The sequence below is a fragment of the Triticum aestivum genome, chromosome 2A (genome assembly GCF_018294505.1).
Source record: "Triticum aestivum cultivar Chinese Spring chromosome 2A, IWGSC CS RefSeq v2.1, whole genome shotgun sequence".
Classification (NCBI taxonomy): Eukaryota; Viridiplantae; Streptophyta; class Magnoliopsida; order Poales; family Poaceae; genus Triticum; species Triticum aestivum.
Window position 1 is genome coordinate 92,156,568 of NC_057797.1, and position 24,955 is coordinate 92,181,522.

The 24,955-nt window shown below is 41.9% G+C and overlaps 1 protein-coding gene across 1 annotated transcript; it reads left to right on the forward strand.

The window, feature by feature from the left end:
- Positions 1-1,592: 1,592 nt before the first annotated feature.
- On the forward strand, positions 1,593-24,540 carry LOC123187740 (transcription-associated protein 1). Its single transcript, XM_044599664.1, has 36 exons — positions 1,593-1,925; positions 2,501-3,228; positions 3,302-3,430; positions 3,511-3,596; positions 4,179-4,287; positions 4,895-4,990; positions 5,864-5,926; positions 6,006-6,065; positions 7,170-7,238; positions 7,372-7,453; positions 7,561-7,613; positions 7,771-7,833; positions 7,912-9,141; positions 10,161-11,153; positions 11,243-11,578; positions 11,749-12,007; positions 12,327-12,549; positions 13,219-13,618; positions 14,737-14,886; positions 14,980-15,201; positions 15,283-15,504; positions 15,591-16,241; positions 16,564-16,824; positions 16,945-17,301; positions 18,026-18,429; positions 18,504-18,933; positions 19,088-20,389; positions 20,476-20,736; positions 20,820-21,110; positions 21,211-21,654; positions 21,925-22,356; positions 22,508-22,786; positions 22,907-23,309; positions 23,423-23,571; positions 23,740-23,946; positions 24,053-24,540. Exons 1-36 carry the CDS (start codon positions 1,862-1,864, stop codon positions 24,170-24,172), a joined length of 11,628 nt encoding a protein of 3,875 aa, XP_044455599.1. The 5' UTR covers positions 1,593-1,861; the 3' UTR covers positions 24,173-24,540.
- Positions 24,541-24,955: the final 415 nt, after the last annotated feature.

Here is a 24,955-nt window from a genome sequence, read left to right on the forward strand (position 1 = left end):
GACTATCTCCATTGGCCGGACTGTTGGACTATGAAGATACAAGATTGAAGACTTCGTCTCGTGTCCGGATAGGACTCTACTTGGCGTGGAAGGCAAGCTAGGCAATACGGATATGGATATCTCCTCCTTTGTAACCGACCTTGTGTAACCCTAACCCTCTCCGGTGTCTATATAAACCGAAGGGTTTTAATCCGTAGGACAACAACCATAACATACAATCATACCATAGGCTAGCTTCTAGGGTTTAGCCTATCCGATCTCGTGGTAGATCTACTCTTGTACTGCCCATATCATCAATATTAATCAAGCAGTACGTAGGGTTTTACCTCCATCAAGAGGGCCCGAACCTGGATAAAACATTGTGTCCCCTGCCTCCTGTTACCATCCGGCCTAGACGCACAGTTCAGGACCCCCTACTCGAGATCCGCCGGTTTTGACACCGACAAGCACCATTGTACTCACTAGTGCCTTAGTGATCATGCGAATACCCCGCAGAGCAGGATTAGGGGTGTTATCTCCTAATAGAGCCCCGAACCTGGGTAAAGTGCGCCGACGTTCGTGTCTATGCCTTATCCCGCTTCCAGGCACCGACGACGTTCTACTTGCTCCCACCATGATAAGCCATCCATTGGCATATGTCGCACCCAACCCCCGACAGCTAGATGATGACGACCTTGATTTCCTCAAGTTGGACTACCTTTCTTGATTGCGTTGGCTCGGTGAAGGCTAGTAGATTACTCCCCCATACTCCACTATGGGTGAACCACTTTTTAGCGCATCTTCACATGTCCATTGTCACCAAATGGACGACAAGCTTCAAGAATGCGATCTCTTCGTGATGCTCCACTTAAACTTGCACACCGCAACCTTGAATCAAATATTCTCTCTTCATAAAGACGATGTCTTAATGCTAAACATGAATGTTCACACAATCTTCTTCAAGACATACTTGTAATAAGCTCAACTCTCACATGACCAATCTTTTGAATAACTCCTTGAATAGCATCTTGGTCAACACATGCCCTTAGTTATATAATCATACTAACAAGTGCCCGTCTCATCCTCAATTCACTATAAATGCCTGAACTGCAAATTGAAATCAAACCTGTTACATTCCGTCTTTGCAATAACCCCCATTGTCCTCAATCAAACACACGAACGGAACTGACCCATTCCGATAGAATGTACCATGACACTCCATTCCTCAACCAAACACACCCTTAATTTTTCGACCAAACACACCCTACACACACGACAATAGTCGATGGTGTATTCACAATCTCTCTGCCCGTAGCATGTTTTCGCCACATGTTTTGTTTATCTCTTCGATGACCAAAAAGATTAGCGGCATGTAATTGCACAATGGTTGCATATATTCTTGTTTTGATTTGAAGGGAAATTCCTGCCAAAACAGATTTGCAGAACTTCAGAATTCCTTCTTTTGGAGGGGTGCGTTGACCTGAGAGCGGCACGCTTCCTTTTTTCCGAAGCCAGAGCCCGTCCGCACCGGAGGGACCGAACCCAACCCAACCCAACCAGCCCCAAACGCACCACCACCCTCCCTAATTAAAACCGTCGCTCTCTCCCTTCGTCTCCATCTCTCTCCCCTCCTTCCCCCCTCCCTCAAACCCTCAGCTCGCCCGCGAGCGCGAGGTCAGCTCTGAAACTGGAGGCGCGGCCCGCCTCGTGCCGGAAAGATCGAACGCGCGTCCCCCTCCGCCGCTCCCCACCCTCCCCGCCCCTCGGTCGGCGGCGGCGGCGCCGGGTCGTCCCCTCCGGGCGGCGCAGATCCCCAAAACCCTAAGCCCTGGCGCGGTAGGGTTTGTGGCCCGCGCGTCCTCCGAGCGGGGCTGGGGCCGCCATGGCGCCCATCAACAGCTCCAACATGGATATGCACTCGCAGAAGCTCTTCGAGCCCGACCTACGTACGCCCCCGCGTTCCCCTCCGCACATGCCCTGTTTATTCGTCTTTTTTTTGTATGCGCCGCCGCGTCAATTTTGCAGCCGTCCTTGCGCGACGCGCTCGCGATTTCGCTAGGGGGCGGCGGATCGTATGTAGTTTACCCGCCCATTGTTTCCTCGCAACCTTTTCTGTTTGTTTGCAGTTGGACTGTCGCTCTTGCAGTCCTGTTTACCTTACTGAATCTCCGCATTCCCCTTCTGATTTATTAAGTCTGTATCTTTTTTATACGGTGTGGATTAATTAGAGGTATATTGCTCCCCAATGTACAATTTTGCAGTATCAGGTTTCCGCTGCCTGGAACCGAATGAAGCTGTTCCATTTTTTTCGTAATTAATCAAGCATATAGTTCTCGATCCTAGAATTTTGTCAAATGGCCTGCTCTCCAGTTTCCTGTCGAAATTCACCATAAAGGAGTAAAGGACACTTTTTGTTCAATCCCAAGTTGCAAATTTTGAAAGCCATAATACTTTCTCTGGAGTTGCTGACTCTTTTGGCTCAATGGTCCGCTGACTAATCATCCGTTTGACTGTTTTGCAGCTGTGCAAGTCCGGCTGCAGCTCGTGATGGAAGTTCGGGACAGCCTGGAGATGACACATACTCCGGATTACCTCAACTTCCTTCGATGCTACTTCAGGGCCTTCTCAGCCATCCTGAGCACCTACACCTCACCACAGGCCACCGAAAACGCTGAGCACAAGCTGCGCAATGTGGTGATCGAGATCCTCAACCGGCTTCCGCACAGTGAGGTGCTGCGACCCTTTGTGCAGGATCTTCTCAAGCTCTCTCTCCGCGTGCTGACACAGGACAATGAGGACAATGCCCTTCTTGCCATTCGAATCGTATTTGACCTTCTCCGCAACTTCCGCCCTACTGTTGAGGCGGAGGTCCAGCCATTTCTTGATTTTGTTGTTGCAATATACCGCAACTTCAAATTTACCGTCAAGCATTTCTTCGATAACCCCAATGCCAGTGCCAATGTCGTTCCTCCCGTGTCCAATCAGCATTTGGACCCCACTGCCGATGGCCCAGGCATGTTGGCAGTGCCAAGTGGTGGACAACTCAATCCAAGCGCACAGTCTTTCAAGATAGTTACCGAGAGCCCTCTTGTGGTGATGTTCCTCTTTCAGTTGTATGCTAAGCTGGTGCAGACAAATATCCCGTTCTTATTGCCACTCATGGTGGAAGCAATTGCTGAGAACGGGCCAGACAAGGTGCTGCCTCACCTGAAGACGCCCTTTGTTGAGTTAAAGGGTGCACAAGTCAAGGTAGGGCTTAGTTCACTATACTTCTGTTGCCTTGCCTGCGGAGTTCTTAACCGATTGATGGTTTGTGCTGCAGACATTGTCGTTCCTGACGTACCTGCTAAAAAGCAACGCAGATTATATAAAGCCATATGAGAACAGTATATGCAGCAGTATTGTGAAATTGCTTGTTACATGCCCCGCAGACTCAGTCTCCATAAGAAAGGTTACTATGCTTTGCAAACTCCCTTAGTTAGGTGCTGAATCATGCATTATTTTAAAACACTTCCATTTATGTAATTCCAGGAGCTGCTAGTTGGGCTGAAGCAAGTTCTCAACACTGAATACAGGCGTGGGCTGTTTCCCTTGATTGACACACTTCTTGATGAAAGGTACATAAACCATTTCACTTCTTGAATGCTCACTACCATATTTTGTTCCATGATTTTTAAATGCGGAGGCAAGATGGTTTACCATGCGGTGTGCTAGCTAGCTATTGATCTGATGTCATAACTCATGACCACCTGTTTCTTTCGCTGTTTCCTTTCGAAGTTACATTTAGAGGGCTGAATATTTCTAGATATAGTCCAAATAAACAAGGTCACATAAACTCCTTTTCATTGAAGACAAGGATAATTCAAAGCAGTTGGAAACTAAGGAATTATAAAAAATCATCCCTCCCCTTGATTTGGATTGGTTTGAACTCCTCAATTTTAGTTTGTAGACAATCGCTGTAAAACTGTAAGCAGAGCAATACCATATCCACTGAGCTGTCAATGAGTCACTACGTGTTACGCTGACCTTATCCTTCTTTTCTTACGGTTGCTGTGTTATAACTCAACTGGGTACATGGTAATCTTATGCCATTTATGCCCTGTTATGGATATTGGAGCACTTGATTGCTTGCTTTTTTGCATGTCATGCTTTATTCTTAGTTTCAGACAAGTTTTAACTCTTGATTGCTTGTCTTCCAGGGTTTTGGTTGGCACAGGGCGAGTTTGTATCGAGACATTAAGGCCGCTTGCTTATACCCTTCTTGCAGAGTTGGTGCATTATGTTCGAGGAGACCTTTCCCTTCCGCTGGTTGATCTTATTCTTTAACTCTAGCATGTCAATCTTGTTATGTTAAAATATTTATTTTATTTCACAAGATCACAAATTTGGCACTGCTCAGTCAGAGGGTATGTCCGGCTTTTGTCCAAAACATGCGTTACCTGCTTTTTGGGTATGACCTAATTTTTGGTCATTGTTTGGATGCTTACCAATATTTTGACATGCCTTGCTCCTTTGCCTATTTTAGTTTATTTTTCTTGCCGAAATTGGCCAAATCATGGGCATGAGAAACCATGGCCAAAATTTTGGCCAGGTAGAATTTGGTTTGGTAGACTTGGGCTTAAAATCAAACACACCCATAATTTCTGCAGTTCCATAGATTTTAGAGGGAGAACTACTATCTTATTTGCTCATTGTAAACACCATCAATATAAAGGCTTAGGCAGCTAGTTGTTTGATTGATTAGGTGCTTTGTCAGATGTTTCTTTTGCTAGCTATAACACAGATACTGTAATTTTCCTTATTCAGCAAAGATTATGCAAGTATCTACGAGAGCAGACTTTTGCTTTGTTCTACTATATTCATGACCGAGTTTTGGGGATGTTTATACTAAAGCAGTAACTTCACTTTTGTGCAGTTGTCACGGATCATCTATTTGTTCTCTCGGAATATGCATGATTCTTCGTTAACTCTCGTAATTCATACGACGTCTGCCCGCCTAATGCTTAATCTGGTATGCTTACTATTCTTCCTTTCTTTAGTACAAAAAATGGCATTTACCAAGGATTTCAAATCATATTGGCTGCTGGAGGCAGGCGTCAGTGGGCTTAATCAGGCCTAATCAGGCCAGCTGGACTTAGGTGGGTGTTTGGAAGGAGTGGAAAGGAGGGGATAAGAGGGGGATAGGGGAGGAAGCGAGTGAAGTCACTGCCACCGTCACATCCGTTCCACGATAGCAGATCTTTAAAAAAATCCTTGAACATAGACCTTTAACTTGAGCTCGATCTCGATCTCGATCATGGCTTTGCTGGCCTATGATGATGATGATGTCAGGATACGATGGTTGCCTGCCAACGATCATCTCTATCATCGAGTCTCCTCTCTACATATGGTTCTGTGTTCTGTGGCGGTGGCCTGCTGGGAGGGAAAATGCATACGTAAAAAATCAAGAGCTATCCCTAACATCGCCAGATGGTCCAAGCAATCACTCCTGTTACATTTTTGTGTTATTTCTTTTCCCATTCCTTTTTCTTTCTCTCTTCTCTTCTCCAAATATGCTTATCCTATATTATGTACCTTACATTTTACATTAGGTAACCTTGGATGCTATGTCTCCTAACTTCCTACCAAAATGGTATATTTATTAAATAAAGTACTTGGTATCATTTACTCTCGTCGAAGATGACCCTATGCACTTAGTTGTCCTGGTGCCCTGGGGTCGCCGTGATTTTCCAGAGTACCGAGATAATTCTAGTGATTTGTATATTACTTTTGTTGTTGAGTTTTTCCTTCTGTAATTCAATATTCATGCATAACCATAAAGCTAAACAGTAGTTTTAGTGAAAATAGCGTTTGTAAACCGCTAATTTTTCTGGTACCATTCTAGGTCGAGCCCATATATGAAAAAGGTGTTGACCAGCAAAGCATGGATGAAGCACGAGTATTGTTGGTAAGAATTGTTTGTTCATAATGTACACATGAAAGATTACTTTTTCCTTAACAAATACTCCTGATTGGCCAATTACCAGGGGCGCATATTGGATGCATTTGTTGGGAAATTTAGGACACTGAAGCGCACGATTCCTCAGGTATATGGGAACTTCAGAATCTTTCTTCAATCCATTGGCACATTATACACACATGGCCACATTGGTTAGATATTGCAATAATTCAAACTGCAGAACTACAATACACAGCTATAAAGCATAGGCAATATTTTCTAATGCTTCTATGTTCCAAAACAATGTGGCAGTTCTGCTCAGCTGAATTCCTGCAGGGTCTGTATGGAATGGAGTATGAGCTAGCTGTGTGAATTTCTAATGCAAATGTGTGTAGGATTGCGTTGGTAGTCTTGGTCCCTCTAATTTTTGGGTATGCAATTTTTGTTCCATCCCATATCAACTGTCGCTCAAACGAATGTATCTAGCACTGAAATATGGGACGGCGGTTGTATAAGTATACAACTATATACACAACAGAAGATTCATATTATCAGTCTTTCAGTCTTATTCTAGCAGAAATCTACTATCCATTTGGAATTTCCAAGGCCAAAGCGCAGGCCTTGGTGTTTGCAGTAAAGTAGCTATCATAAGATCTCCCCCAACTATCCTTATGCCTTCCCCTGCTAGTTACCGGCATGATATATTCTCCCTGCCGTCATTGCCTATCCACACGATACGTTTCTGTTTGGCGGCATGCTTTACTTTGCCTGTTAAATATCCACAAAAGCAGGTGATGAGGTAGGAAAATCATGGGGAATAATGTTGTTAGTACTCCTAATTGTTAAGGCCCAATCATCAACTGTAGGGTTGACCTAAGGGCTCTGCTCACTCTGGCTAAGATAAGGTTTCTTTTAAGTGTCATGTAGCTTTTTGTGATTGGCTGGGTGCCCTGTCTCTTTTGTATCTACATGTTTTACATATTTCCATCTTGTCCTGCAACAGAACATATCAGTTCTTAAGATTTCTATTATGAACAACAATGAAAGGAAGCTATCATTTACTTCAATTTCAGCTTCTTTATACATGAGAACTGAAAATGTAATGGTAGATTCATGTTGTGCTTACTAATATGTGTATCTCATGATCTACTTTTGAGCCATAGTACATAAATTGGCTTTCAAGCACCCATTATTACTGCGTCATTTCCATTTAGTGTTTTATATTATGTTACCTTACTCTTGTTCTCTGTAGTTGCTTGAAGAAGTTGAGGAAGGGAAGGAACGTCCAAATTTGAGAATGAAGCTCGAAGTCCCATTGCAGGTGTGTTTTATGTGATGCAGCTGAATCTGATAAACCAAGCACCATGAAACATAATTAGGGATCCATGCCTAAATCTGATACAGCTGCTGCTTTTTTGTTGTTGTTTATTAAACCATTTTGACATCTATTGCAGACCGTGTTGAATTTGCAACCACCCTTGGAATATACGAAGGAGGTTAATGATTACAAAAGTCTGATAAGGACACTCGTAATGGGTATGCATTTTGATATACAGTATTCACACCATTCAAAGTTTTTAAGCGATGATATGCATCTTGTGGCTACACGTCTGAACTATGAATTTTCATATTGAACACACCAGGAATGAAGACAATAATTTGGAGTATAACCCATGCTCATTGGCCACGCCCACAGGTATTATGGACTTTCTGAATTGCTAAATACTCCCTCCGTCCCAAAATGTAAGAAGTGTCTTTACATTTTGGGACGGAGGGAGTAGTAAATTTGTCCGCTTGTCACTTTCTTTGTGCTCTAGTCCTTAAGTTCTTATATCCTATCATGTGTTGTGCAGCAACAGAATCAGCAATCTGCTAATTTGTCAGTTCAACCCTTCAGGGGACTGTGGGAGGATGAGGTACATCACTCTGTCCGAGCCTTTTCTCCTCTTGGTTTGATTCGAGTTTTTGTAATAAATCTTGACCATCTATTCTAGGTGCGGAAGACTTCAGGTGTTCTAAAATCTGGTGTTCACTGTTTAGCTCTATTTAAGGAGAAAGATGAGGAGAGGGACATACTACAATGTTTTTCACAAATGCTAGCTATAATGGAAGCTCGTGATATCATGGATATGTTTTCCTTCTGCATGCCGGATCTCTTTGATTGCATGATAACCAACAACCAGCTTTTACACATATTTTCTTCCCTTCTGCAAGCTCCAAAGGTTCTTCGGCCCTTCACAGATGTATTGATTAATTTCCTTGTTAGCTCAAAGCTTGATGCTCTGAAACAACCAGATTCACCTGCAGCAAAGCTTGTCTTGCAACTCTTCCGCTTCTTGTTTATTGCTGCCGCAAAGGCTCCAGAAAGCTGCGAACGCACTCTTCAGCCACATGTGCCAGTAATAATGGAAGTTTGCATGAAGAGTGCCACTGAAGTTGAGAAACCTCTTGGTTACATGCACCTTCTCCGTAGCATGTTCCGTGCATTGAACAGTGCTAAATTTGATTCATTGATGCGTGATCTTATTCCATCTCTTCAACCTTGCCTCAATTTGTTACTCTCGATGCTTGATGGGCCAACAACTGCAGATATGCGGGACTTGATTCTGGAGCTTTGCCTGATATTACCTGCCCGTTTGAGTTCGTTGCTACCTCACATTCCTCGTTTGATGAAACCTCTTGTTCTTGCTCTGAAAGGGAATGATGATCTTGTGAGCTTAGCTCTTTGTACACTTGAATTTTGGATTGATAGCCTAAATCCTGATTTTCTGGAACCTAGCATGGCCAGTTTAATGTCTGAGGTCATTCTTGCTTTATGGTCTCACTTAAGGCCCCTTCCCTACAAATGGGGTACAAAGTCCTTGGAACTTTTAGGTAAGCTAGGCGGTCGAAACAGGCGATTTCTGAAGGAGCCCTTAGCACTTGAATGCAAAGAAAATCCGGAACATGGACTTCGTTTAGTTCTGACTTTTGAGCCTGCAACACCATTTTTAGTTCCTCTGGACAGATGCATACATTTTGCTGTTGGTGCTGTTATGCAAGGTAATGGTATGGAAGCTTTCTACAGGAAACAGGCTCTTCAGTTTATTCGAGTATGCTTGAACTCTTTGTTAAATTTGAGGGAAAATGTACCTGCGGAGGGTGTGAGCTCTGGCGTTCTTGGGCATCTGCTCATTTCTTCATTAGATCCCTCAAGGCGTCGCAACGATGCTTCAGATATGAAGGTTGGTATACTATTTAAGACTTCCGTCAAGACATCCTGTGTATACTATTGAGCACTAGCATTAAATATTATTATGTACTCCCCCCTTTCTCCTTTTGATGTCCTTTAGAATGCATGAGTCTACATCTTAAAATTCTGACCCTAAGATGCACACTAGTATTTGGATCTACCATATGCCAATATTGTTGTGACACGTGTCATAAATGATACCCTCAATCATTATATTAAGGACTGGATCAGTATCGAGCACAAGTTAAAGAGAATGGGCTTGAAGTGTTGTTTAATCAGACCTTTTTTCTCTTATGGAATATGATATCCTTATTTGTACATTCCCCATGGTTACCTGTTACCAAAGTTGCTAAAATGTATAGTCAGGTTTATTTTGACTTGGTGTTCATTTGGAGTTGCTTGATATATCTTTGCAGATGATTGTTTGTTTGTGGAACTAACAGTTGGCTTTTATTTACCTGGTAACCTCTTTGTAAATGAAAGCCAATGTGGTACTACTCCCTCCATCCCATATTAATTGTCCCTCAAATGGTTGTATCTAGACGTATTTCTATGCTAGATACATCCGTTTGAGCGACAATTAATATGGGAAGGAGGGACTACTAAACTAAAAGCTACTATTAATAATTATCATTTTGAATTAGTAATTTCTACTAAACTAACCATCTTCAGTCTTTGGCTTATACTGGGCCTTTATCATTGCCAAGTTGGCACACGTGATTTTTGGGTTGCATGCAATATCTGCACTTCTGATTGTAGCTAACTGCAACTAGGTGTTTAATCAGGTGTCGTCACACTTGCAATTCTATGCATACAGATCTTTTAGATTCTTTGCAGACCTGTTGATCAGTTAGCCCTTAAGTTTTAGTGATCCATGTCCAAAGCAAAATGATTTCATATATTAGTGGTAATTGATTCTGGACTTGGAACCATAGTTTTTTTCTTGGCCTCTGTGTTCTAGCAATCTTATTGTTTCGTACTGATGCTTTCCTTTATTTTATCTGTATTTAGGGAGATTTAGGTGTCAAGACAAAGACACAATTATTGGCAGAAAAATCTGTTTTCAAGGTTTTGCTTGTAGCTATCATCGCCGCTAAAGCTGATACCAGTCTTCAAGATGAGAAGGATGACTTTGTTGTTGATATATGCCGGCATTTTGCTATACTTTTCCATGTTGATTCGTCATCCTCCAATCAATCTGGATTTGGGCAGCCTATTGGTTCGTCCCTGTCATCTAGCATCACCATGGGGTCTAGACCAAGAAGCACCACATCATCTAATCTCCGGGAGTTGGACCCTTTAATATTTTTGGATGCATTAGTTGAAGTTCTATCTAGTGAAAACCGTCAACATGCAAAAGCTGCTCTATCTGCTTTGAATACTTTTGCTGAGACACTAATCTTTCTCGCACGGATGAAACACACTGGTGTGCTAAGAGGAGGCCCAAGCACTCCTATGCTCGTTTCTAGTCCATCTTTGAATCCAGTATATTCTCCTCCCCCGAGTGTGCGGGTTGCTGTGTTTGAGGAACTATTGCCCCGTTTATTGCACTGTTGTTATGGTAGCACGTGGCAAGCTCAGATGGGTGGTGTAATAGGCCTTGGAGCATTGGTTGGTAAAGTGTCTGTGGAAACCCTATGTATCTTTCAGGTCAGAGTTGTACGTGGACTTATATATGTTCTTAAGAGGCTTCCAGTGCATGCAAACAAAGAGCAGGAGGAGACAAACCATGTCCTAACACAAGTGTTACGGGTAGTAAACAACGCAGATGAAGCAAACAGTGAACCCCGCAGACAAAGTTTCCAGGGAGTTGTTGAGTTTCTTGCTTTCGAGCTGTTTAACCCCAATGCTTCAATTGTTGTGAGAAAGAATGTGCAGGCATGCTTATCACTGCTTGCAAGTAGGACTGGCAGTGAAGTCTCTGAATTGCTTGAGCCTTTGTATCTACCATTGCTTCAGCCTCTGATTTCACGACCTCTGCGTTCGAAGAACGTTGAGCAACAGGTTTCCTTGGATTCCTAATCTTTTACTCACCCAGACTAAACATTGACAATATCAGTTGATAGATTTCTTTTCTTTTCTTTTTGTCACAGGTGGGTACTGTTACAGCCCTGAACTTCTGTCTAGCACTAAGACCACCTCTTCTGAAGTTGTCGCCTGAGCTCGTCAATTTTTTGCAAGAAGCACTGCAAATTGCGGAGGCTGATGAAACAGTATGGGTCACCAAGCTGATGAATGCCAAAATAGTCATGACATGGAATAAACTAAGAACTGCATGCATTGAACTGCTCTGTACTGCGATGGCTTGGGGAGATCTGAAAGCTCCAATTCACAGTGAATTGCGGGCAAAGATTATCTCAATGTTTTTCAAGTCTCTTACATGTAGGACAACTGAAATTGTCAATGTTGCCAAGGAGGGACTTCGTCAGGTAATGTTTATCTGCACTTATGTTCTGTTATATTGACACTTTGCGATGTACATTAGAATATTTGCTAATTGCTACCCTTTTGTTTGTTAATCTCTGCTTTACTAATAACTATTTCAACATAAAAAAATGTTTTCCGTGTGTTATGTTCTCACTTGTAATTGCATTTACAGGTTGTTCAGCAACAGAGGATGCCAAAAGATCTTTTACAGAGTAGCTTAAGGCCCATCTTAGTTAACTTAGCACAGACAAGGAGTCTCACCATGCCGTTACTCCAAGGATTGGCCCGTCTGCTTGAATTACTGTCTAATTGGTTCAATGTAACTTTGGGTGCAAAGTTATTGGATCACTTGAAAAAATGGCTGGAGCCAGAGAAGCTTGCCCAGAGTCAAAAATCTTGGAAAACTGGAGATGAACCAAAAATAGCTGCAGGTGACATATTTTGCTATTCATCATGTATTCTATTTCTCTCAAATAGGATATTGTGTGTGGGAAGGGATTACATGCCACTCTACATTTTATAAACCAAGACTTCACTAACTTTGTTAGTTGTGACATATTTTACATGAACCTACTTAGATATAGATGATTATAATCTTCATTAGGAAATATCTGAATCATTTAAAAATAGTGATCTAATGTGAAGCTATCCTTGTATTGTCTGGCAAAATCATGTTGTCCTCATTTCTAACTTTCTTTTGCTTGGTAGTTGTATATGGTCTTACGTAATGTTTTTTCTTTGCTTGGGCAGCTATGATTGAGCTTTTTCACCTTCTCCCCGCGGCGGCGAGCAAGTTCTTGGATGACCTTGTCACCTTGGTAATAGATTTGGAGAGCGCACTTCCTGAAGACCAATTTTATAGTGAAATCAACAGCCCTTACCGTGCTCCACTCTCCAAGTTTTTGAACCGCTATGCTGTGGAGGCTGTGGACTATTTTCTTGCTCGGTTAAGTCATCAAAAGTATTTCAGAAGGTAGACACTTTACCAGATCATGCGTTTATCGATGATGTATGAATAGTACTACTTTGTGCAATAATGGGAAGCTTCAAAAGCACAGTTTAGTACTGCATGCAGTTTGTGGTTATATGCTACTCCCTCCGTCCCATAATATAAGATGTTTTTTGACACTACACTAGAGTCAAAAAGGGTCTTACATTATGGGACGGAGGGAGTACTACTCTACTAAACTTGGGTAGATTATAATTAACTTAAAAGACTTTTAGCTGGCTTAATCCAGAAGCGATTTTTTGGGTTATTATGGATTCATTTTTACACGTGTTTTCAAAACTGTACTTTACCACTGTACCTTCATAATCCAGAGGGAATTACTTTAGGCATTCTGCAAGTGCAATGCACATTTTTTGCAACATATCTCTGAAATTAGACACTGACCAGGTGATTGAAATAATAGGTTGGTAAAAAATAGCATCCCCAGAATCATTCTTCCATCAGATTGTCGTTATCTGCTGACATCTTATTTTCCCCTTCAAAGTTATATTGGGAGATATACATATGTGAACAGCCTTTGGTCCTGTGGCGTTATCATCTTTGAAATGCACCTCTTGCTCCTATGGTTAACATAGGGGTAATTATATTTATCACGTCCAAAAATTGATTAATTCTTCCTTTTTGAAAATACAGGTTTATGTACATAATCTGCTCTGATACTGGGGAATTACGGGATGAACTTGCGAAGTCACCTCAAAAGATACTTGCTAGTGCCTTTTCACAGTTTAACTCTCAGACTGAAGCAGGTGCTGCTCAACTACCATCTTCGGGACCTGGTAATCAGTTGTTGTCCTCGGTAAAGGATGAAGGAGCTGGAGCCACAACCAATAGTTTTACTGTCCAATCTTCATCAAACATGGTTATTGGTTCAGATAGTTATTTCAATGGATTAGAACTTATCTCGACCCTTGTGAAATTGATGCCCGAGTGGCTCCGTGACAACAGGGATGTCTTCGACACATTGTTGCTTGCATGGAAATCACCTGCAAGAATTGCTCGCCTGCAGAATGAGCAGGAATTAAGTTTACCCCAGGTAGGTGTTTTATCTTTCCACTTACTCCTGATTCCTTTATACACTGGTCATGTACAACATCTTTGATATTTTGACCGCTGCCTTTCCTGTTTTAACCTTTCTTAATTTTCTGTTTTGTGCATTACTTATATTTCATTTCCTGCATTCTTTGCTTTGCTTGTGTCATCTTTCTGTGTATCAGATCATATTTGGCTATCAAGCTGGACTCTTTTTTCGATTTTTTTTGTTTGTTTTCAGATGTTCGTTACTTCAGTTTTGGCCTCTCTTTTTGCAACATCAATTTATGGCACAAGAAAAAAATTCTGTCGGACTCTAAAGGATTTAATAACGCTTCAAACTTCTGGCAATTTTTGTGCTCCACAGATCCTTCTGAAATGCTACTTTAGTACCCTACCAGTGGCGCAGTTTGACAATCCTAACTTCCTAAGCAATTAGTACTATCACATGGATATTTTTTCTGGTTTCTGCATTATCTGAATACTCTGCTGCACTGCGGAAATCCATTTTGGCTCTAGGGAGCACATGCTCCTGCGTGCCAAAAATGGATTTTACAAATGTCTTTATTTTTTTGAAAAAAAAGATGTGTTCATTGTCGCGCCCAAATGGTACTGTACGTGCAAATTTCCAGGGGAAAAACTTAGCATTTTGACCTGTGAAAGAAAAAACAAGTTGAACGCCAAATGTTACACGTATTTTTGTTTTTTTCACCGACGAAGCACTGCTATCCCATGTGGCATGAAAATTGTCAAGCACACTTGTTACACTAATATGAACATCTACAAAAAATTTCAGAATTTTTGAAATTTATTTACTATTTATTTTGATTTTACTGTTCATTAGGGAGCATATGCTCCCCAGAGCCAAAAATCCGCGCACTGAGCTTATTCACTCCGATGCACATACTTCCTCTTGCACTGAGTGCTTATTCACTCCTATGCACATACTTGCTCATAATTGAAGTTTGGTACTTGAGTTCCTGTTGCAAGACAAAATTTACTCTTTTGCAACTTATTAATGCTGTGGTAAATATTCTGAGTTACTTTGATCCCTTAGCATATTGCAGATTTCCACATTCTATCCAGATCTTGTTTTTTTAAATATATTTGCTTTCTGACCAGGTGATGGAAAGCAAACGGCTCATAAAATGCTTCCTGAATTACTTAAGGCACGATCGTACTGAAGTTAGTGCACTCTTTGATATGCTATCAATATTCTTGTACCGAAGCCGAATAGATTATAGCTTTCTGAAGGAATTTTATGTCATAGAGGTAACCCCATTTCTTGTTTCTAATTCGTGCAAGTTGTTCGCTTGTATTTTCTGAGTGCTTACCATTTCTTACACATTTACATGTTGCATTTAGGTTGCTGAAGGATATGCTCCAAATTTGAAGAAAACTATTCTGACTCACTTTCTGAACATATTCCAACTAAAACAGTATGGGCAAGATCATTTGGTTGTTGCTATGCAGATACTCATTCTTCCAATGCTAGCTCATTCTTTCCAAAACGGACAAAGTTGGGAAGTTGTTGATCCTTCTATAGTTAAAATTATTGTTGACAAGCTTCTTGATCCTCCGGAAGAGGTGAACTATAGTCCACTCCTTAACACATGCCTGGTCTTTTTCTCTTCATGAGGGTAATGGGATTTTTTTTCATGTGTCTAGGTCAGTGCTGAATATGACGAGCCTTTAAGAATAGAACTCCTTCAGCTTGCCACATTACTTCTGAAGTATCTTCAGAATGACCTTGTTCACCATCGAAAGGAACTCATAAAGTTTGGCTGGAACCATCTTAAACGTGAAGACAATTCCAGCAAACAGTGGGCCTTTGTGAACGTGTGCCATTTCTTAGAGGCATATCAAGCCCCTGAAAAGATAATTCTACAGGTAGGTTAACATAAATTTCTCCTGTAACAACTGTGCATTGTTCCCAGCTTATCCAGCAAGCCAGTCTGACCTGTTATATTGCCCAGGTTTTTATTGCTCTATTACGGACATGCCAACCAGAAAATAAGTTGCTAGTGAAGCAAGCTCTTGATATCCTTATGCCTGCTCTGCCTAGAAGACTCCCTCCTGGGGATACTCGCATGCCAATATGGATCAGATACACGAAGAAAATCCTTGTGGAGGAAGGCCATTCTATTCCCAACATGATTCACATATTCCAGCTAATTGTTCGCCATGCAGAACTGTTCTATAGTTGCAGAGCACATTTTGTTCCCCAGATGGTTAACTCTCTTAGTCGTCTTGGATTACCATACAACACAACTGCTGAAAACCGACGTCTTGCAATCGAACTTGCTGGATTGGTAGTGGCGTGGGAGAGACAGAGGCAGAGTGAAATGAAAGTTGTGCAGGAAAGTGAGAGCCAGAATCAGATTGTTGATATGCTTAGCCCTACTGTTATTGGTGGTGATCCAAAACGCTCTTCAGATGTTCCCATGTTTGCTGATGATCTGAGTAAGAGGGTAAAGGTTGAGCCAGGCTTACAACCTCTTCCTGTGATGTCACCTGGTGGGGCATCCATACCTAATATTGAAACACCAGGATCTTCTGGGCAACCGGATGAGGAATATAAACCCAATGCTGCAATGGAAGAGATGATTATTACTTTCCTTATAAGGGTGATTATCTTTTTTAGTTTTACACCTTTTGTTTTAAATAACACACTGCATCAGTACATTGCGTGCGTTAAAATAATATTTTTCTTTCAAAATACGTGCATGTTTCTAAGGTATACCTCTTGTTTTGTGGTGTTGTATACTTGCGGCATATATCACAACTTGATAACCTGTGCTTTCTCCCCTTAAGGGGACCTGTGGATTAGCTGGATCATTGCTCTTTTGTCATATAGCACTCTCCTAAACAATCAGCATGTCCACGTCGCATTTTATATTTGGTTTGAAGTAGTGGATACTCATATAAATTCATTGATTTGGAGAATAGGTGTCACTGGTGATTGAACCCAAGGAAAAAGAATCTAGTTCAATGTACAAGCAAGCTCTTGATTTGCTGACACAAGCTTTGGAAGTCTGGCCCAATGCCAATGTTAAATTCAATTATCTCGAGAAGCTGCTTGGGAATCTGACACCCTCCCAGTCAAAGGACCCTGCAACGGCGCTTGCACAGGGTCTTGATGTTATGAACAAAGTCTTGGAAAAACAACCCCGCCTCTTCATTCGGAATAACATCAATCATATTTCTCAAGTAAGCTACTCCAGAATTATCTCTCCTCTCTTGACAAGGTCTTCCTTAGATTCCTATTTTTGAGGGGGTCTACACAGATGTTTCTAATCTTTGATATGTTCTGTGAATTCTTGTGCTTAGATACTGGAACCTTGCTTCAATAACAAAATGCTGGATGCTGGAAAGTCCCTTTGTTCCTTGCTAAAGATGGTATTCAGCGCTTTTCCACTTGAAGCGGCTACGACACCGCAGGATATAAAAATGTTGTATCAAAGGGTTCAAGATCTCATTCAGAAGCATCTTGCTGCTGTGACAACTCCACAGATAACACTCGAAGCTAGCAATGCTAACTCTATAATAAGCTTTGCACTGTTCGTCCTCAATGCACTTGCAGAAGTACAAAAGAATTTCATTGATCCATTTATTGTGCTGCTTCTTCGTGTCCTGCAACGTCTTGCACGGGATATGGGATCTTCTGCTGGCAACCATGCCCGACAAGTATGTTGACTTAATTTTGTTATGTTTTTTAACTTACCTTAAATATGCTAACATATTTTGGTGCAAGCAATCTGCATTTTTGATCTCTTATCCGTGGATCTCACTTATCTTTTACTTGTACGGCTGTAGCAAACCTTATTATTGGTTAATTATATTTGGTGAACTGAATAAACAGTGACATCAATCAAGATAACTTATCCAGGGTGAAACACAGGTCACTTTAAATTTGTTGTCCAGCAAACTTTGTCGCATCGTGTACCCACGTACTACCTCTGTCCGGGTTTATTGCCCCCCTTAGTATTTTGTGCCCAATTTTGACCGTAGATTTGACTAACACAAACAAAATATGCGTTGTATGTCACAAAGTGTACGTTGTATGTCACAAAGTTTGACCCAAAAATACAAGGGGGTGTAAGAAACCCAGGCGGAGCTTAGTACATGATTGACTAGTTGTCACTCTACCCTTAAATGTCAACGCTATAGTCCGTTTCAGTCTCAGCTTCCACTTTGTCCCTTAGTTTTCTTTTGGTTATTTTTTTCCTATGAGCTACAACTTTTTACGTCAGAATTAGAATTAGGATTACCCATTTAATGACCAAACCTGCTATTTGTTATTATTGTTTAACTATGTGGTATGGTTCCTATTCCATGCACAAATTTTCTGATAAGACTCAGTGAACACTTGTTTGATTAACCTTGGCAATTGACATTGCAATACTTTTAGGGACAGAGGCCTGAAATGGATTCAGCAGTTAGCTCGCGCCCTACTGTGGATTCTACTGTCATATGCAACATGAAGACTGTCCTAAAGCTCATAAGTGAGAGGGTGATGGGCTCTTCTGAGTACAGACGAAATATGGGACAAATACTTCAAACACTTCTTTCAGAGAGAGGCACCGATTCCAGTGTTCTTCTATGCATACTAGACATGATAAAAGCTTGGATTGAGGATGACTACAGACTTGTTTCATCAGCTGGCTCTGTTAGTTCTCTTAACCCAAAAGATATAGTAACTTATCTTCAGAAGTTATCAGTGGTTGACAGGAAAAGTTTCTCCTCATCCGCACAAGAAGAATGGGATGCAAAGTATCTGCAGCTTCTTTATTCACTTTGTGGTGATTCTACCAAGTAAGAACATCTCTATGCAGCAAGTTTTTATTAGTAGTTTTTGGTTTCTATTTGATATTTATTTGTTTGTGCAGATATCCATTGGCTTCCAGGCAAGAGTATTTTCATAAGGTTGAGAGACAATACATGCTTGGATTTAGGGCTAAAGATCCAGAAATGAGGAAGCGGTTCTTCAGGCTTTACCATGACTACGTGGGAAAGACGTTATTTGCTAGATTGCAATTTATAATACAGACTCAGGACTGGGAAGCAGTGAGTGATGTTTTCTGGTTGAAGCAAGGCTTGGATCTCATTTTAGCTATATTAGTTGAAAATGAACCAATTTCTCTTGCCTCAAATTCTGCCCGACTTACCCCGCTTACGATAGTGGGTCCAGTTCCAGATCGCATTATCATGCCACAGCAGGTTCCTGATGCTCATGAAAGCTTGGATGGCACTTCCCTGTCATTTGATTCTCTTACGACGAGGCATTCTCAGTTCTTAAATGAAGCAAGCAAGCTTGTGGTAAATACCATTCTAAACTTTCATAGAGGCAGGCTAATCTGGATGGGGCTATGTTTTAATTTAACCCTTTTGCCAGTTTCGCTTGGAAGAAATCTTTGTCTTGAATGTAATCCATGTTAAGAACTAATTCCTTTGTTATCTGTAATTTATGCAGGTGGCAGATGTCATGGCTCCATTGAAAGAACTTGCTTTTGCTGATCCCAATGTTGCGTATCATTTGTGGGTTCTTGTCTTTCCAATTGTTTGGGTTACTTTACAGAAAGATGAACAAGTTGCGCTAGCCAAGCCAATAATTGCACTTCTCTCAAAAGACTACCATAAGAGGCAGCAGGGATGCAGGCCTAATGTAGCCCAAGCACTTCTTGAAGGTCTTCATTTGAGCCACCCTCAACCACGCATGCCGAGCGAGCTTATCAAATATATTGGAAAAACTTGCAATGCCTGGCACACTTCAATCGCATTACTTGAGAGTCACATGCTGCTTATGAATGAGGCTAAATGCTCCGAGTCACTGGCCGAGTTATACAGGCTTCTGAATGAAGATGACATGAGGTATGGATTATGGAAGAGAAGATCAATCACTGCAGAAACTAGAGCTGGGCTATCACTTGTCCAGCATGGATATTGGCAGCAGGCGCAAACCCTCTTTTACCAGGCAATGATCAAAGCAACTCAGGGCACATACAATAATACTGTCCCAAAAGCTGAAATGTGTCTGTGGGAAGAACAGTGGTTGTCTTGTGCAACTCAGTTAGGCCAGTGGGAAGTATTGGCTGATTTTGGAAAAGGTGTGGAGAATTATGAGATTCTTTTGGATTGCCTCTGGAAGGCGCCTGACTGGACATATATGAAGGAGCATGTAATTCCGAAAGCTCAAGTAGAAGAGACACCAAAGTTACGTCTGATTCAAGCATTTTTCACTCTTCATGACAAAGGTACTAATGGTGTTGGAGAAGCTGAGAACCTCGTTAGCAAAGGTGTTGAACTCGCACTAGAACAGTGGTGGCAGTTGCCTGAGATGTCTGTGCAGTCCCGAATGCCTCTGCTGCAGCAGTTTCAGCAGTTGGTTGAAGTGAAAGAATCCTCTAAAATACTTCTTGACATTGCAAATGGGAATAAACCAGCTTCGGGGAACTCCGGTGCCAGTTCAAATCACCAGAATTCATTTGCTGATCTCAAGGATATCCTTGAGACATGGAGACTTAGGACTCCTAATGACTGGGACAATACGACTATTTGGTATGACCTGCTCCAATGGAGGAATGAAATGTACAATTCGGTAATAGATGCGTTCAAGGATTTTGGCCAAACAAATCCTCAACTTCATCATCTTGGTTACCGAGACAAGGCTTGGAATGTGAACAAGCTTGCTCACATCACTCGCAAGCATGGTCTTCCTGATGTTTGTGTTACTATACTTGATAAGATGTATGGGCATGCTACAATGGAAGTCCAGGTGACTGTCTCTACCATTAAAAATCTGTATTACTGCACACTCATCCAATGTCTATTTTACTAGTTTGCGTTCTGATCTGATTGCAGGAAGCATTTGTGAAGATATGCGAACAAGCTAAGGCATACTTAGATATGAAAGGCGAACTAGTCAGTGGTCTTAACTTGATCAATAATACCAATTTGGAATTTTTCCCTGTGAAAAATAAAGCAGAAATATTTCGTCTGAAAGGCGACTTCATGTTGAAAATGAATGACTGCGAGAATGCAAATGTTGCGTATTCAAATGCAATCACCCTTTTTAAGCATTTGCCAAAAGGGTGGATTAGCTGGGGAAATTATTGTGACATGGTATGGCTATGATCCTCTTTGTTAACAATGCCCGTTCAGTTTACAGATTTATTGAGTAATTATGATTGTTTGCCTTTATGCAGATTTTCAAAGAAACACAAGAAGAGGTTTGGCTTGAGTATGCCGCAAGTTGTTTTTTCCAAGGCGTTAAATATGGAGTTTCGAACTCAAGGAGCCATCTAGCTCGAATTCTCTATCTTCTCAGCTTTGATACGCAAAATGAACCAGTCGGAAGGGCTTTAGATAAATATCTTGAGCAGCTGCCCCATTGGGTTTGGCTTTCTTGGATCCCTCAATTGTTGCTATCATTACAGAGAAATGAAGCTCAACACTGCAAATTGGTTTTGCTGAAGATAGCTCAAGTTTATCCACAGGTAAAATCAATGCTTTAACTTTCTTGTTATTGAACTTCTTGGACTAAAAAAATGCATATTCTTGCCTCTGGATGTACACATCTGAAAGTTGTTCATGCAGGCCTTGTATTATTGGCTTCGTACATACTTGATGGAGCGGCGTGATGTTGCAACTAAAACTGAAATGGGAAGAAATATGTTGGCTCAGCAGCGTATGCAACAAGCTATGTTGGCAAACAATGCTGCAAATAACAGCAGTGCGGGTGGTAATTTGACTTCTGACAACCAGGTTCATCAGGCCGCCCAGTCAGGTGGTGCTACAGGTTCTCATGAGGGGGGCAACCTCCAAGGACAAGAGGTGGACAGATCTACGGTTGAAGGTGGTACAAGTACCAGTCATGATCAAGGTCAACAGAGCTCAACAGGTGCAGAGGGTTCACAAAATGCACTAAGACGTAACAATGGACTTGGTTGGGTCACTTCCGCAGCAAGTGCCTTTGATGCTGCAAAGGATATCATGGAAGCTCTTAGGAGCAAGCATACCAATTTAGCCAACGAACTTGAGGTAAGAAATAACAAAGTAGTTTAGTGAGAAGAAGATTATTCATATTGATGTACATATCTCAAAAGCGAGGTAGAGGTGATATATTATTTCTAAATCACCAACTGCTCTATAATTGTGGAGTAAATAGTTTTAGGCTGTTTGCACATTTTTAAGGAAATTTGATAAACAATGGCACCCTTTAAAATCGGCAGAAAGCTGTGATGCTTATGTACAATATAGTTCGTCTATAATGAAGGTTTATAATATAGTGTTATTTCATGCTTGTTTCAGCTTTTACTGTCTGAAATTGGATCAAGATTTGTTACTCTTCCCGAGGAAAGACTTCTTGCTGTGGTTAATGCACTGCTTCATCGCTGCTACAAGTATCCAACTGCAACCACAGGCGAGGTTCCGCAATCTCTCAAGAAGGAGCTTTCTGGTGTGTGCAGGGCTTGCTTTTCACAAGATGCTGTTAACAAACACGTTGATTTTGTCAAGGAGTACAAGCAAGATTTTGAGCGTGACCTTGACCCAGATAGTGCTACTACATTTCCATCAACCCTTGCTGAACTTACTGAGAGATTGAAGCACTGGAAGAATATTCTGCAGAGTAATGTTGAGGACAGATTTCCTGCTGTATTAAAGCTAGAGGAAGAAAGTAAAGTACTTAGGGATTTTCATGTTGTTGACGTAGAACTCCCGGGGCAGTATTTTACAGATCAGGTCGGTCCTTATTCTTTTGAACTATTTCACTCATGATCGGTGTCAGATGAAGATAATGCTCCACATTCTTTTGAAAGTTTTATGCTACCCACCAGTTCTTGACCCGCACTGGTTATTGTTTGTATTATCTCACTTTGCATTTCTTTTGCAGGAGGTTGCGCCTGACCACACTGTCAAGTTGGACAGAGTTGGACCTGATATACCAATTGTCCGGAGACATGGTAGTAGCTTTCGGCGCCTGACACTTATTGGTTCTGATGGTTCGCAGCGCCATTTTATTGTTCAGACATCATTGACTCCGAATGCTCGGAGTGATGAAAGAATGCTGCAGCTTTTCCGTGTGCTAAACAAAATGTTTGACAAACACAAGGAGTCTAGACGTCGCCATCTTGCTATCCATACCCCGATAATTATTCCTGTTTGGTCTCAGGTGAACTAACCCCCTGGTTCTGCCCTATTCTTTACCTGATAATAATCTGTTATCCTGAACTTTTAGGTTCAAGGTATTATGTAATGAACATGTCTTGACATTGCAATTTTTATTATTCAGGTTCGGATGGTAGAGGATGATTTGATGTACAGCACTTTCCTTGAGGTTTATGAAATCAACTGTGCACGGCATAACAGAGAAGCTGATTCACCTATAACAATTTTTAAAGAGCAGCTAAATCAAGCCATCTCAGGGCAGGTTTCTCCTGAACAAGTGGTGGAACTGCGTTTGCAAGCATACAATGAAATTACTAAAAGTATTGTAAATGATAATATCTTCTCCCAGTACATGCACAAGATTCTGCCAACTGGCAACCACCTTTGGACTTTCAAGAAACAGTTTGCAATCCAAGTGGCTCTGTCCTGCTTCATGTCATACATGTTGCAGATTGGTGGCAGGGCTCCTAACAAAATTCTGTTTGCGAAAAATACCGGGAAGATCTTCCAGACTGACTTCCATCCAGGTATTCTTCTTGATGATCATTAATCCTTTTCTTTTTGAGGGTCAATAATCAATCTATGTAAATATGGCATGTGGAACTTGATGATCACTCACATTTGATTTTTTTTTTTGCAGCTTATGATCCAAATGGATTGATTGAGTTCAATGAGCTAGTTCCATTTAGGCTGACACGCAACATGCAAGCTTTCTTCTCAAATTTTGGCGTTGAAGGTCTCATCGTTTCTGCCATGTGTTCTGCTGCCCAGTCTGTGGTTTCACCTAAAGTGAGTATTTCCACCCAGCATAGGTGATTCTTTTAGGATATATTCTCTAAGACTAAGATAGATAGGATCTTATCTTGGTACCGATTCTGCTTGAAGATTCATTATAGGGTGCATCTATTTAGTTGTACATGCGCCACATGTTGAAATTGCTGCTATTATGATTTTCAGCAAACCCAACACATATGGCATCATCTGGCTATGTTTTTCCGCGACGAGCTGTTATCTTGGTCATGGAGAAGGCCGCTTGGCATTCCGTCTGTTCCAGTTGCCGCTGGAATGATCAATCCATTGGATTTCCAGCAAAAGGTTATACACAATGTGGATCACGTCATCAACCGTATCAAATCCATATCACCACATTATCTTGCTGATGAGGTATGCAGTTTCTTGCAGTTTCTTGAAGATGATGTTTGCGTGGCGCTTGATCTTTGCAGATGACATTTAGGTTGTGCGATCTCTGACCATTTTCTTGGTATTTCAGGAGGAGAGCACAACAGAACCGCCCCAGTCTGTCCAAAGAGGCGTTACAGAACTGGTGGAATCCGCGCTATCTTCGAGGAACCTGTGCATGATGGATCCGACATGGCACCCATGGTTCTGAGGGACGCGAATCACATTTTGTAGCCTAATGAGCAACTAGTGTCTCCCTAGTTAATATCTCCTGTGAATATAACCTTATGTAGCAGAACCGGTCCGCTAGCTTGTATCGTGTTAGTGTAGATAAAGGAGGAAGCTGGGGTGCAGCTCTGTTTTCCTGCCGGTATTGACATAGTCTGATTTTGTTGGTTTAGCTGGGCGGCATGAATGAACCAACGGTAACATGTCCAATTTCGAAACCGAGACATGACTCCTAGAGAATGAGATTCAACAAATAATTGTTGTGACTTTTGTCATAATTGTGGCAGACGAATCCTGTCTCTTGGATGTTGCACCATGTATTTTCTTTCTTGAAGACTGCCTTTAAAAACTTGGGCTGTGCTCCCTTCGCCCGCGTTTGATCCTTTCGATTTGAGATGGCTTGTACCCGACCCGGCTGGGCGGTTCATGATGGGTGGACCTAGGGGTTGCACCCGGGGTCACCGTCATTGGGCGGCGTCTGTACGCCCACGAGTGCCCTGCCTATCGGCGTATAGACCCTGGGCTGCCTTATATTGCCCACTGACACCCCCCCACCCCTTCCCCCTCATTGGGTGGGGTCTGTACGCCCACGAGCGCCCTGTTGCATGCTGCCCCGCGTGTGATCTGCCTATCGGCGTATAGACCCTGGGCTGCCTTATATTGCCCACTGACTCCCCCCCCCCCCCCCCCCCCCACACACACACACACACAGAAGACCATTCGTGCCTGCCCCGTAGGCGCCACACTTGCACGTTGAGGCGCCGCA